Source organism: Phascolarctos cinereus, unplaced genomic scaffold, assembly GCF_003287225.1.
Source record: "Phascolarctos cinereus isolate Bilbo 61053 unplaced genomic scaffold, phaCin_HiC Scaffold_2;HRSCAF=192, whole genome shotgun sequence".
Lineage (NCBI taxonomy): Eukaryota > Metazoa > Chordata > Mammalia > Diprotodontia > Phascolarctidae > Phascolarctos > Phascolarctos cinereus.
In genome coordinates, this window is record NW_027555625.1 from 404,934,712 (window position 1) to 404,949,855 (window position 15,144).

The window sequence follows — 15,144 nt, forward strand, 5'->3', positions numbered from 1 at the left end:
CCTGAAGGAGGCTCCCTCACCAGCCTTGGTGTCAGAGCTAAATCACCCCTGATTTACTGTTTACTTACTACCGGTACAGGTCACTTCACCTTTCCTTTTCCTTATTTTAAGTGGGGTTAGTGGCAGCTCCCATCTCACAGGGTTGTTGTGAGGATCAAAAGAGACAGTGTCTGTCCAAGTGCTTTGCAAATTTCAGAGTGCTATGTTAAGGTTAGCTGTTGTTATTATCATTATCTATAAAGTCGGAGTGTCCCGAGCATTGGCCTAGATTGTCTCTGAGTGCTCTCCTGGCGTGAAATCGGTGATTTGATGATTCTGTGATCTCAGATTACAAGGCAGCCCTCGGCCTGCCAAAGGGTCTTAGAGCTTTATCAAATTATGAGAGGCCCCCATGAGGGTTAGCCAATATACACATTTTCGAGAGAGAGAGAGAGTTTCCACGGGGGAGTCACAAGAGGCCAGTATCTTCCTTAGGCCCTCAGGTTTGTAGGAACAAAAGGCAGAGAACTTGGACTTCACCTACAAGAGCCATTGCCAACTGGCCAGTCTCCCCTTCAGGCTCATCCACAAAAAGGTTTGTGAGGATAATCGAGGCAAAAGTGGTTTGGAGACTAGGCCTATAGAAATCTCCCAGACCACTCCCAGAGACCACGTAATGAGCCCCATTGGTCTACATTTTGTGATTCCTTTGCATATACTCTCCAACTCCCATCACGTTTAATTTTCAAAGAAATCTAAGAGCTTGAAATCATCTCCCAAGTGGAAACATTTGTATCTCTTAAGAAAATGCCAGGCATTTAGGTTTCTGTGTCAGGAGGAGTCAGAGAAATTGTGTTTTCTCAAGAGCACAGCCTGAGCTGCGGGGGGGCGGCCCTTAGGACTGTGAATTCCGTGATAATTATAAATAATAATAACAATAATAATAACTTATGTTTATACAGTACCCTAAGGTTTTCAAAGCACTTTATGTAGACTTACCTCATTTGATCCTTTCAGCAACCTTGGGAGTTAAGTGCTGTTATTATTCCCACTTTACAGATGAGGGAACCAAGGCACAGAGAGGGTAAGGCACTTGCCCATGCTTGCACAACTAGTAAATATCTGGAGCGGGATTTGAACTGATGTTCAACCCTTGGTCAACCCTGTCCATTATGCCATGCTGTCTTTCAAAGCAATTCTACTATTGCAGGAGCCTCCTTTTCTCCTTGTAGCAAAATAGCTTACTAGGCAGTGTAGTAGAAAGAGCCAGAATTGGGGGCTAGAAGATGTGATTTTAAATCCTGGCTCAGCTGTTGACTATCTGTGTGGCTTTTGGCAAGTTTCTCACCTTCCTAGACCTCAGGCTCCTCATCTGTAAAATGGGAGGGTTAGCCTAGAAAATCTCTCATTTAAGGTCCCTTCCAGGTCTATGTCCGTAATTCTGTATTAAGCCCCTATGTTCTCATATAGAAGTAGGACTGTGTAATGCTAGAGAGCTGGTCTTGACGCAGGAACACTTGGGTTCCAGTCCAGCCTTTGACCCATGCTGTCTGTGACCCTGGCCGAGGTACTTAACCTGTCAGCGTTCCCAGCTAACTCTGTAGGACTACACGTCTATGAGACCATCTACAGAGCAGGTATCTGCCTACCTTGGTGGAAGGAACCTCCTCCTCCGGGAGTTCCCTACACCAATAAAATCGTGAGTCTTGTCCCTATACTTGAATTTTCATAGCACTTTTCACTTTTCAAAGGACTAGAAGGGATTTAGCCTAACTTCCTTATTTTGTATATGGGGAAACTGAGGTCCGCTGAGGGGAAGAGACTTGCTCAGGAACACGTACTGCTAGTCAATAGTAAAGCTAGAGAATCCTGGGCCTGCTGACACCTAGTTATCTGCATTCTGTCATCCTGCCAGTTCATGTCAATGTTGAAGGATTCCTTCCTGCCCGGAGACGGAGACGTGTCCTCTCACTCACCTGATATCTTGCGCTCTCATGCCTCCCTTCCCCCTTAGAAATAAAGAACAAATGAAAGCTGATCTGTGGCTTTATTCCTTTGTGTAAATGGTGCAGACCTCACAACGCGATGTGTGAATTTACACAGTGTATGAATGGTGCAGACCTCACAACATGACATGACCATGAAGCAGTTGTGTTACAGGCACTGGGGAAGCTCAATGGATAGGACACTAGGCCTGAGTTCAAATTTGGCCTTAAACATTTACTAGCTGTGTGATCCTAGGCAAGTCACTTAACTTCTGTCTTCCTCAGTTTCCTCAGTTGTAAAATGGGGATCATAATAGCACCTAGCTGATAGTGTTCTCGTGAGGATCGAATGAGATCCTACTTGTAAAGCACTTAGCACAGTGCTTGGCACAGAAGCATGCTCCTTTCCTCCTCACCTCCAAATGATTACATTCCTTGAGCCCTCCTTGCACTGGGCTCTTTGGGTGCTAGGGTCCATGAAGTGAGGTAAAAGGTGGAAGGGGTGCAAAGAAGCAGAGGGAATGTGAACTTTTTTCCTTACTTCCATACATATGGAGGCATTGTTGATACATGAACAAAAATAAATTAATCTGTATTTCCTCGGGCCTTTTGTCAGCAAAATGCAGCCTTCTGGAAGGTTAGAGAGTGATGATATTTCGTAATGGTCACATTATTTTGAATGTTTTTAATGAACCAAATTTTACATGGGAACTTCTTTTCCCCTTTGAGGCTTAAGCACCTAGATTTTCTGTGTTTATTAACAGGACATTCAGAATGCTAGTGCGTTTGCAAATACTCATAAAACACTCCTTAAAGAAAAACACCACACATTTATTTAACATCTGCTATGCTGAGCATTGGATTTAGAGGTGGAAAGGATCTGAAAGATCACCTGGCCCAACCTCCTTCTTTAGTGTATGAGGGAACCAAAGCCCAGAGAAGTTTCAATAACATTTCTGAGGGCACCCAGTAGTAAACGTTAGGGCAAAGATTCTAACCTTGGTCCTCCGGCACCACGTGTGGTGTTATTTCCACCACACAATGTTGTCTACGTGAGGCCCCATGAGGAATACACAGCAAAGCAAGACCAAGTCCTACCCTCAAGGCACTTACGGTCAAGTTGGGAACCAAGGTCATACACACGTGAAAGATAAACAAAACAAAACAGTGCACCTATGTGCCACAGGAGTCCGGAGCAGTGAGACATCGTTCCCAGATGGTTGGGTCAGGGAAGGCTTCTGGGAAGGTGTAAAAGAGAAGGGCTGGCCTACTGTGTCAGTATGTGGGAGGGTTTTTTGTCACACATGTGTGCCACAGCAACTCTGGAATATGCTTTGCAGGGTTTTAAGATTCAGCCAAAGCAGCTCCCTGAGTCCAAGCCAACCCCCTTCCCTTTCAGGAGGATTGACTGACTCCTGGTGAATCCCAGCTTAGGATCCTTATTTCCAAGGGAGGTTTTGTGAGGGCAGCTGGAGCTGAGCCATCTTGGTGACACTAGCTGTTTTCAGAGATGTGATCTGCTGATTCACCGTATCCTCTTTTGTAACCTAGGCTGCTGTGTGTGTGGTAAGCAAGCCACTTCTGGCCTCCCTCCCTCCTTCCCTCCCTCTGTTCCTCAAGGTGAAGACTGAAAGTTCTTCCCAAGCCAGCTCAGCTCATCGCTGTCTCCTGCTCTCTGTTTTGTCTAGCAGAGTCAAGTTGATCAACCACTTTTCCCCTCTCTCAGAGAACCCAGGGAGGAAAACAGGAAGACAAAGGAGCCCTAGAACTGAAGTCAGGAGACTTATATTTGACCACTGACTCTTCCTTTCCAGTGGCTGCATGACCCTGGACCAGTCACTTCCCTTCTCCAGGGCCAATGCAAACACTTTTGCATGGCATATAACACCTTTCACCTCTGTGCCCCAATCTACCTTACCAGTCTTATTTTTGTAGCCTAATTATGCATTATTTCCCTTCATGCTCTGCACAGTCCAGACACACTGGCTGTTCACCACACATGACACGCCATCTTCTGATTCCATAACTTGGTACAGCCTGGCTGTCCCCCATGCTTGGAATGCTTCCCCTCTTCACCTCTGCCTCTTTGAATCCCCAGTTTGCTTCAAAACTCATCTCAGGAGTCTCCTTCTACATGAGGCCTTTACTAATCCTTCCAGCCGCTAATGCTTTCTCCCTCCAATCTTGTAATTAAATATTTATTATATTTACATATTTAATTTATTATTAATTTATATCATAATTATTACATATGCTATTTATTTAAATATCACATATTTAAATATCATGCATATACATACATATATATGTTTGTATATACATATACATACATATATATATATATGTATGTACACACGCCATCTCTTTCACTAGAATGTAAGCTCTCTGAGGGCAGAGACAGTTTCTTTTTTATCTTTGTATCCTTGGCACTTAGAAGAGTACCCGATTCGTAGTAAACCCTTAATAAATTCTTGGGGCAACTAGGTGGCGCAATAGATAAAGCGCTGGGCCTGGAGTCAGAAAGACCTGAGTTCAAAGCTAGCCTTAGACACTTATTAAGCTGTATTATGCTGAGCAAGTCACTTAACCCCATTTGCCTCAGTTTCCTCTTCTGCAAAATGAGCTGGAAAAGGAAATGGCAAATTACTCCAGGATCTTTGTCAAGAAAATCCCAAACGGGGTCACAAAGGGTCAGACATGACTGAAAGACAACTAAACAGCGACCAAAATAAATACTTGACATGGGTTCTAGCGCTTAATCCTATGATCCTGTCAATCAGGGTGCTATTCAAAAGAAGGAGCCAGCAAACCCCAGGCTCCCAGGAGCCGCTGGGCTCTTTCCCAGAATGCTATTGCTCACCTCGAGAGGCATGGTTCTCTTCTTCCACCTGTATGTCTCTCATCTTAATAAAATGCATCATATGTACCCTTGGGAATATATAGTACATGTTGCTGTTTCTTTATAGCTACATGCATCTGTTTTAAGCCCTCCTGCTGTACAAGGAAGGGGGAGCTGTGTTTAGAACAGAGAATTAGTACTTGTCTATTTATATTCATCTACACATGTAACACATTTTCTGTAAAGGGAGTGTTCACTCGTGCCCTGACTATTCCTTTACCTCTTGGGATATGTGAATCCTTTGGTGTATGTCATTTGCTCTAGAAGGGGGGACAGCCCCATCTTGAACCCTGTCTATGGCTTCTGCCTCAGAATGTCATCTTATTGATAAGATGCTCCTGTGGCGTGGACTCCAAAGAAAGAATTCAATAGGGGCAGCTAGGTGGCACAGTGGATAGAGCACTGGCCCTGGAGTCAGGAGGACCTGAGTTCAAATCCAGCCTCAGACACATAACACTTACTAGCTGTGTGACCCTGGGCAAGTCACTTAACCCCATTGCCTAGCCAAAAAAAAAAAAAAAGATTATAAGATTTCAATAGGGGATCTTAAAGTGCATTTGGTCTAGTTCTCCCATTTGATAGATGAAGGCACCAGGGTCTAAACAGAAAAAGTGACTTGCCAAAATCACACAGCGTGTTGGTGGCAAAAGGTTCTCAAGTGTAAACTGTACAGTTTGATTAAACAGAAGTTCGGTGAACCTTGTCCAAGACAATAGACTTAGTTGTCTATTGTGAGAGCTGACCAGAGTCCACATTTTCTCTATCCTTTCCCTAGCTTGCTATGCTATAGGCTGCTACATTTTTCTATCCATTGGATTTGTTTTTAACTGAAACTTTGAGCGAGTCCACTTGACCTTTCTGGGCCTCAACTTCTTTCTGTATAAATTATAAAATGAGGGGGAATAGACTAATGATGCCTAAGATCCTTCCAATTTTGAAAATACTCTCTCAAATTATTTTAATTGATAAAATTAGCAATATGCCTCTTTCCATGTGTCCGTATTCTTCATTGCCAAAAGGAAATGGAAAGATGGACAATGTGTATAAGCCTATTACCAACAGAGGCTTGCATGCAAAATGTGGTATAAAATATGCCAGGAAGGATATGTAGGAGCAGAAAAGGTTGTGGGGACTCCATTACCCTGAATTTCTTCTGTGTATATTTATTCCTTATAGAATTATGTGATGTGTGTATTGTCTCCCCCAATAGAATGTAAGCTCCTTGAGGGCAGGGAGATTCACTTTTGTGTTTTTATCCTCAATAGCTAGCACACTGCTGGTAAATAGGAGGTACTTAATAAATACATGATTAATTGTTTGATTCACAGGGAAAGTAAGGAATGGTAGATATAGTGTCCTGATGCCCATGAAATATTAAAAAGAAGACTCTAGAACATTAGTCATATTCTTTAAGGTGGATTTAACAAAAATCTAGCCTAGAATTATACAAGATAAAAAATGTCTATAGAATTTGAGAGAGGTAGGACCCAGTTAGATGAAATCATAAATCCTCTGAAAGCTTAAGAGGTAGCAGGGGCTCATACACATGCTAAAGCAGCAAGGTACAGTGGACACAACCTTTTCTGTTCCTACATATCATTCCTGGCATATTTTATACCACTTTTTGCATGCAAGCCTCTGTTGGTAATAGGCTTATACGCATTGTCTATCTTTCCATTTCCTTTTGGCAATGAAGAATACGGACACATGGAAAGAGGCATATTGCTAATTTTATCAATTAAAATAATTGGGCTGGAGCCAAGAAGACCTGGATTCAAATTCCATCTCAGCTACTTATCATCTGTGTGCCCTTTGACAAGTCAATTAAACTCCCTGAGCCTCAATTTCCATATCTGTAAAATGGGGTTATAGCACCTACCTCACTGGGTCTTTGTGAGGATCTAACGAGATAATGTATGAAAATAATTGACAAACCTTTAAGCGTCATATAAATGTGGGCTATTATTATCATCCATTTCATCTGCCAATGCTAGGAGTACTTTGGTGGGGGATGAGGATGGGGTTGGGGGTGGCGAGGGAAGGGAAGCCTTATTTTTTAGAATCCAAAAACATGAGCCTGAAGGTGAGGGAGATTTTTGGATCCCAGAATGTGGCAGTGCGGGTGCCTGAGGCTTGTACGGAACCTTTCTCTTCCCACACCCCAGCTTGCTCTCTCACCAGCAGTTCAGTTTCTTGGTCCATTGGACCTGCCTCTGAGATTCAGAGACAGGTGTAGATTGACAGCGAGAGTAATGACTGTTATGGTACCTGCTGATATCATTGTTCCTGCCACAGAGGGTGTAAAACCCCTCATTTTGGTATTGCATCAGAGATACTCGATATGTTTGGACAGAAAATGACAGGCTCTCAATACAGTCCCATCTGGAGAATCAGATAACTGATCTTTAAGGGGGGGAAATGCATGTTCAAAGGCACGTTAACACACTGTGGAGTAGCAGAGCCATGGAAATCTTATACTGTGACAGGCTGAGTGACGGATTTTGCTGGATTTTATTTCTGTATTCGCTCAGTCTTGCCGTCCTTCAGACCTGATGTCTGTTTCCAGATCACCTTACTTTGGATTCTGAAGTTTATCTGTCTTTCTATCTCTCTGTACATTCAACTTTGGGAGGCAGGTTTCAAAGCAGCATGAACAATGGATGGTGCTGGGGATAGAGCTCTGAATTGGGAGCCAGGGTTGCACTAACTAACTGTGTGTTGTTGGGCAAGATATTTTACTTCTCTTTGTTGCAGATAAAAAAAAAAACCTTTGTAAAAGAAGGGACTTAGACTAGATGATCTTTTACAAATGAACTAGTCATGTGTGGTGGGACATGACTATGATCCCTGGTACCAGGAAGGCTGAGGATGAAGAATCTCTTTTGCTTGGGCATTCTGATCTGAAGTAGGCTAAGAAAATCAAATGTCTACACTAACAGCAGTATTAGTGTGGTGAACCCTCCAGAGTGAGGGGACATGAGGTTGCCAAAAGGAGGACCAAGATGGTCTGGGTCAGAGTCAGAGTGAGTTGGGCCTCCCATACTTTTATCAGTGGTAGAACTGAGGTAGTGCATTGACTCTGTATTTTCAGCCTAGGTAAGTTAGGGAGACCCAGACTTCAAAAAAAAAAAAGCAATTTAAATTTAAAGGGAAAAAATGAACATGGAAACTAATCTCCCAAGAAGTATAGTTTTACATAGAAAGTACCAGAACTGGGACTAGAATGAAAGATATAACCAGGTATTCTTCCCATTCTACTAGGCTGGATCATACGTGCACCGGTTAGTGGGGGAAAGCCAGCCCAGGATTTCATTTTTGCTAAGTAAATAATCCTGCCCCCCAACACTAAAAAATCAAGAATTAACTGTATTATCATCAGTGGATTGTCAGTAACAAGGAGACCTTGCTATACCGTTGTCCATCGTGGGCAGCAGCACAGAGAAGATGAGAACATTGCTGTAACCTGGTGACAGTGGCCCGTACGTGCAGTGAATTACAGCTGGCAAGATTGATTGTGCTTTGCTTTCCCAAGTGGCACCAAGCAAACAAGGCCCCAGCAATTATGCCTGCATTGCAAACCGAGGGAGATTCCCAGGGCTGTCAGGGGCTAAATGAAATATTGCTGCATGTTGCAAGTGTGGGTGGGAAGAGCCCTTAGAAACCACCAGCTCCCTGCAGGGCACTGAAGCCACCAACACTCCCTGTCCCCCACCCCCCGCTCTTTTACTCTATGAGCCATCCAATCTTTATTTTTGGAGAAATTCTTGGAAGGAAGGTGGACCAAGGCTGTGAAGAGGCACGTGAGACTAGTGCTCAAATTCAGCTCGTCTTGCCATCGCTGACTAGTCCCGCCGTGGTTCCCATTATTCCACAGCCTCTTAGCACAAGTAGGCATAATTCCTGGCATGACAGTTATCTTTCTTAGGACTCCTCAAATCTAACTCAGTCATTTTACAGATGAGGAAACTGAGGTTCAAGGAGTGACTTACCCATCATACATAGTAAGCATCAGAAGTAGAGTTTGAACTCATATCCTCTAACTTCAGAGACAACGATCCCCCCCCCCACACCATTCTGCTGTTTACTCATTTTTATGTGTTCTCACATATGTCCTTTTTGTCTATGTGTGCGTATGAGTTTACATTATCCTTTGCTGGATTTGTAATTTCCTAAATATGGGGACACTGACTGTCTCTTCCATTAGAGGAGTTTCCTGAGGGTAGAATCTGCATTAAACTTCATAGCCTGGAAGACCTCGAAGAGTAGGGACTCCTTTTCCTTTGTTGGATTGGGGACTGCATAAGGTCAGAGACGGCATTACTTCCTTCATATTCCTCACAGACCTTCATCCAGGTTCTGTACATGGGGGGAGGGTACTCGATGCAACGGTGACAGTCTGACAGCTTTTCTCTCCTAACTGGAGACCAGTGCTGACCTGAATGAAAGTACAGAGTGCAGGAAAAACATCCAAGTGCTTCTGACCCTGCCTCACAGCTGTGCTCAGACCCTTCCCATGGCTCCTGTGACTGAAAGAAGGAGGCACCCCCGCTATACATCCTACTATCTCTACTTCTTGATTAACCAATAAGCATGTATTCAAAACTTGCTATATACCAGGCACTGTGCTAAGAGCTAGGGATAGACACAAAAAAGGCCAAACCACAAAAACCACCCTTGTACTCGAGGAGCTTTGAAAGTCTGAGGGAAGGAGGAGGGGAGGTAGAGAACATGTAAATAAATGTGGACATACACAGGAGATACATACAAGGAGAAGATACAGGAGAGGAGATATGTGCGTGTGTGTGTGTGTGTGTGTGTGTGTGCGTGTGTGTGTATGTGTGTGTGTGTATACATATGCATATACATACATACATACATACATACATAGTGTAAACAGGGGAGATACAGGAAAAGAATGCTAAGCCAACAGGGGAAGATTTAAATGACAAACTTAGAACATAATTGATCCTGGAGGTAATAGGAAACTTGCCAGGATTCACTCAGTGGGGTGGTGGCAGCTAACGTGGTCAGACTCACACTTTAGGGTAACCCCTATATCAGCTGTATGCAGAGAGACTTGAGGCAAAGCTTCTAATTAGAAGTTGTCATATAGGTTGGGTGAGAAGCGATAAGGCCCTGATCTAGGGTGGCTGTGTAAGTGAGGAAAAGGAGACATATAGGAGAGATTACTGTGAAAGTAGAAATGACAAGATTTGGCAAAGGATTAGATATAGGGGGTAAGTAGAACTGAGAAGTTGAAGAGGACATGGAGATTGCAAATCTGGGAAACTTAGAATATAATTGTGCCCTCAAGAGTTATAGGGACAGAATTAGATGGGGGAGGAGGGCTGTTAGTCCTGGAAACCTATTTTCATCTGGAATGGGTTCAAGAGGGAACAATTCATATACAAACAATTCATATACATCTAGAGAAGTATAAAAGTCTAAATTTAGAAAGAAAATGCCAATCGGGATAGCGACAGGGGAGAGGCTATGGGAGGCATCTTTAGAAGAGAGGGCGAGGGAATAGGTTAAAGAGGGATATAGCAGGGTGTTTCGATTAATGAGAATGGGAAGATAAGAGAGAGATCATTGAGGGGTAGGTTAAGTAATAGGAGGGCTAGGTAGTGGGTAGAAGTAAAGTAGAGGAGTCAGGAGGGAAGAAACAAGATACACACAAACATAAAAACAAAAATTAGGTGTAGATCTCTTAGGGAAAGTGCATGTTTATATACATATATATATGTATATATGTGTATATATGTATTTGTGTATGTATATATATATATATATATATATATATATATATATATATATATATATAAAATTATATTTATGCTTAATATAGCCTGAGGGGGGACAGGGGGGATGAAGGGGGAAAAAAGAACAAAGTAAAAAGTGTACAACAGAGAACAAAGGGAGGCAAAGAGAAGATGGACAGCTTTCAACACAACATGTAGTATTTAATATATAGGATTTCTTGACATGGAAATTTATTGCTCTATATTTTGAATCCTCTCTTACGTTCTACTGTGCACATGACATGTTTTTTCTTTTCTTATTTTATATTTAAGTTTTGTTTCTTTTGCTTTTCTTATTATATACTTAAGTTTTAGTATTCAAGTCCAAAAGAAAAAAAAAGCTTTAAAAAAAGAAAAGAAAAAGAAAAAAAGAGTTATGGGAAAATTTGAAGGAAGGCACGGTTTTAGAGGGAAAGATGATGAAATCTGTTTTTGGACACATTATGATGCCTATGGAATACCACCTTTAAAATGTGTGATACGCATTTGGAAATACAGAATTGAAACTCAGAAAAGATACTAGAACTGGATATATAGATCTGAGAATCATCAGCATAGAAATGACATCTGAACCCATGGGACCTGATGAGATTGCCAAGTGAGAGTATAGAGAAGAAAGATAAAAGAGTCCTAGATGTGGCCTTGAGAGACATTCACAGTCAGGACTTGACAGGGATAAAAAGATACAGCAGAGAAGACCGAGAAGTCATCCGACAGGCAGGAGAAGAACCAAGAAAGCACAGCGCTGAAACATGGCCTTGGTTAGGTCTTCCTAAGAGACGTATACCATCCAAGCTGCAGTGAGCTGAATACTGACTGAATTTCTGCCTCTTTTAGGGTCTTCCTGAGAGCGATCAACAAGTTTGCAGAAACCATGAATCAGAAGTTTCTGGAGAATACAAACTTTGAATTCCAGGTGAGTGTTAGAATGGGATATATTTAGCCCTTTAACAACTCCACTCCCTTGGTGCCTCCAATTCCTCACCCAGTGGTTTCTCCCCAAGCAGCTAGGTGGCATCCTGGATAGAGTAGAGCATCAGACTTGGAGTCAGGAAGACCTAGGTTCAAATCCCACCTCAGGCACTTACTAGCTTTGTTACCCTGAGGAAGTTGTCAACCTTCTCTTTCCTCCATTTTCTCATCTGTAAAATGAGAGCCTTGGATTCAATGACCTCCAAAGTCATGTCGGCCTCTAAATCTGTGATTCTATGCGCATCCTCTTATTTCATGCCATTTTCCCTTTGATATTTGCCCATCAGATTAAATGTATTTCTGTTGGCTTAGTGCTCTTCCAGGTGTCCAAAGAATGAAGACGAGGTGGGGGTCTGCCTCTGGAGTTCTGCTCTAGTGAGTGGTGAGGTGGGAAATGAGGAGGTTTCTAGGTTCAGGCAGAGCATACTTGATTGAAGAGTCATTAACTGAGCAGAGTATGCAAATGGTGACTTTAATGGATCTGGTGCTGAATTTATATCAACATGGAAGATGCTAAGCATGCAGTGTCACAGTGGATTCCACCTTTGAAAAATTCAACATTTTCTCCCATTTTACATTCATTAGGGCCATAAAAGCAGTCACGGGCAGACACTGAAAGATGATTTACAATTAAAATCCCCTGTGCAGCTTGGTGGCGGCAAACCTTTCCGTAACGTTGTGTTCTATGCTCATCCAAGGACCTTGGCATGCAGCATCTCTGATATTAGGGGACTGAACTCACTCTCCCTTCTACCCCAGGGCCTCTGGGATGAACAGAGAGAAAGGTGAGAAGCCTGTACAAATGGGAAGCTTGGGGCAAGATGAGGAGGAGAAGGAGCTAAAGTCAGTTCTTCTGTTTTAGCAACGAAATGCAGATTGTTGCCTCTGGAATACTGACAAGAAAACCCTTGTCCCCGCCCCAAGGAGGTTCTACTGACGAAACGTTAGCACCTGGCTCCTAGCGGTCTTGCTGGTATGGGAAGTGTCTGTCCGTGACGTAGTCCCGTAGAAAGCATGGGGTGGGATAGGAAAGGCTGGGAGTCAGGAGGCGTGACTTCTAAGTTCAGTTCTGTCACCAACCAGCTGTGGGAACTTAAGCAAATCTGTTGGGACTCACAGGCCCTCCAGCCTAATCAGCAGCTGAATAAGCTGCATCCATGACAAATAGCCATCCATCTTTCGTTTGAACGCCCTTAGTGCAGGGGAGACTCGAGATCTCCTGAAGCTGCTCCTTGTACTTTTAAATAGTTCTACATACTCAGAAGTCTTTCCTCACATCAAACCTAGTTTCACCTCTTTAGAGCCCTTGCTAGTTCTTTCTTCTGAGGCACAGAAAGTCTAATTACTCTTCCACATGATAACCTTTAAATACCCGAAGAAAGCTATCATGTCCTCCCCAGCCACTGCCCACTAGATCTTCTCTTCTTTCCTTGTCAAGGACTCTCTGGATGTCATTCCAGCTTTAAAATGCCATTCCTGAAATGTGGTGTGGAGAATTGAACATCCTTCTCCAGATGAGGTCTCATAAGGGGTGGCCCACTGTCCCAACCACTACCAATTCCACTGCTGACCAGCTTCCATGGATGAGCAAGTAAGCCCAAGAGCCCTGAGAACAGCGGTATAATGGCTCTGATTTTAGCCCAGTAACCACAGCCATCATCTATCCCCTGCAGAGAAAAGGCCCTGCCTGCATGCCACTGCCTATACTGGGTTGGTAGTCACTTGACTGCTGTCTTAAAGCAGGTGCTGTACTCCTCCCTCCAAACACCTGTTCAGCAGCCCCACTGCTACCAAAGGCTCAAAAAAGAACGTGCTTACCACTAAAGTCCTTGAAACTATCAAATGGCTCAACGTCAGAAAGTGATATTGTTTTATTCATGGAAATGACACTTAAAAATATGTTTCAACATCTATCTTACTGTTCTGCCATTTTGACCATGGGGTCTGTTCATCAGATTTGTAGCTTAGACTTCTGATGTGAGTCTCCTCCTACCCCCCACCATTAGAAGATGAGCTCCTTGAGAGCAGGGATTGTATTATTTTTTTTCTTTGTATGATTGATAATTAGATTGGTACTTGACACATCATAAGTGTTTTAGTATATTCTTTAAATGTTTTCATGTTATAATATATTCATTAAATATATATTAAATATTATTAGATGTTATATATTAAATATTAAATATTAAATTATGTTCATTAAAGTCAGTGTAATGGGGTAGTTATCCCGCTGCTTCTAGATATAGTATGTCTCTTAATGCCACCCAAGATCATATTATCTTTTATTGATTATTATATCACTCTGTTGACCTATGTTGCAGTCCACTAAAATCCTTATAGATCTTTTTTAAGCCCACAGCAGTCTTAGCATTAGACTGGCTCCCTAATCTTGGACTTCTGAAGCTGATTTTTGGAACCCAACTATAAAGCTTTGTATTTGTCCTTTTATAATTTCATCTTAATAGATTTTGCTCAATTTTCTAATCTGTCACGATCTTTTTTGGATCTAGACTCTTTTATCCAACAAGTTAACTATGCCTCCTAGACTTTTATTATCTGTAAATTTGATAAAAATACCCTTTAGCCAAATCATTGTTACAAATGTAAAAAAAAAAAATGTGAAGCCACCCAGGGCAAGGAAAGATCCATGTGGCAATACACTAGGGACATTTTACCCAACTGGCAGAGAACCATTAATAATTATTTTAGCCTGGCAATTCAAGCAGTTCCAAATCCTTCTAAATCTACTATTATCTGGCCCACACTCTGTGGCATGAGAGACTTTATCAAATACTTTGCAGAAATTAGGTAAACCATGTCTATAGTACCCCACCTACCAGGATAACACCATTGTTGAAAGAGGAGATAAGAATAGGCTGATATAACATGGCCCTTTGTGGTTACATCACCCTTTTCTATATGTTCAGTAATTGTCTTTTTAATAATATGTCCTAGAATTTTACCAAGAATCAAAGTCATGCTTACTCTTCCCTTTTGAAAAGCCAAGACGTCTTTGTTTGAAAATTGCCTTTCTCCAGTCCCATAGACCCTTTCTAATTCTCTGCAATCTTTCAAATCACTAATGATGGCCCAGCAATCATACCCATAGGAGTTTTCAGGACTCTGGAATGTACTTAGTCTTGGCTAGTAACCTGAACTCATTGGGTGTTTTCTTAGTATCTCTCATTTTACCCTAAGCTTCCACTTCTAGCAATAATTATTTGTCCTGCCTTTTATATTCCAAAGATGGCAAAGGTTTCTTGACAGAAAAAACACAAGCAAAATAACAGTTAAGCCTTTTCTCCTTCATTTGTCATTATCATCTCATTCCCCTTGAGCAATGGTTCTGTCTTTCCTTTGAGCTCTCTTCTCTCCAGGATGTTTTTTAACCTGTTTTTTTTTTTTTTATTGTCGTTGTTGTCTTTAGCCTTCCTCACTAGCCCAAGCACATTCTGTGCTCTAGTGCTCCTGATATCATTCTTATACCACCAATTTACACTTTGATATT

At 42.2% G+C, this 15,144-nt stretch overlaps 1 protein-coding gene across 2 annotated transcripts in view; it reads left to right on the forward strand.

Moving 5' to 3' along the window:
* Positions 1-15,144, forward strand: part of DOCK2 (dedicator of cytokinesis 2) — a 499,735-nt gene that overhangs the window by 393,227 nt on the left and 91,364 nt on the right. For both annotated transcript variants that reach the window (XM_078150544.1, XM_020992326.2), the window contains exon 30: positions 11,502-11,580. In XM_078150544.1, the coding sequence (XP_078006670.1) occupies positions 11,502-11,580 (79 nt within the window). The remainder of the gene's footprint in view (positions 1-11,501; positions 11,581-15,144) is intronic.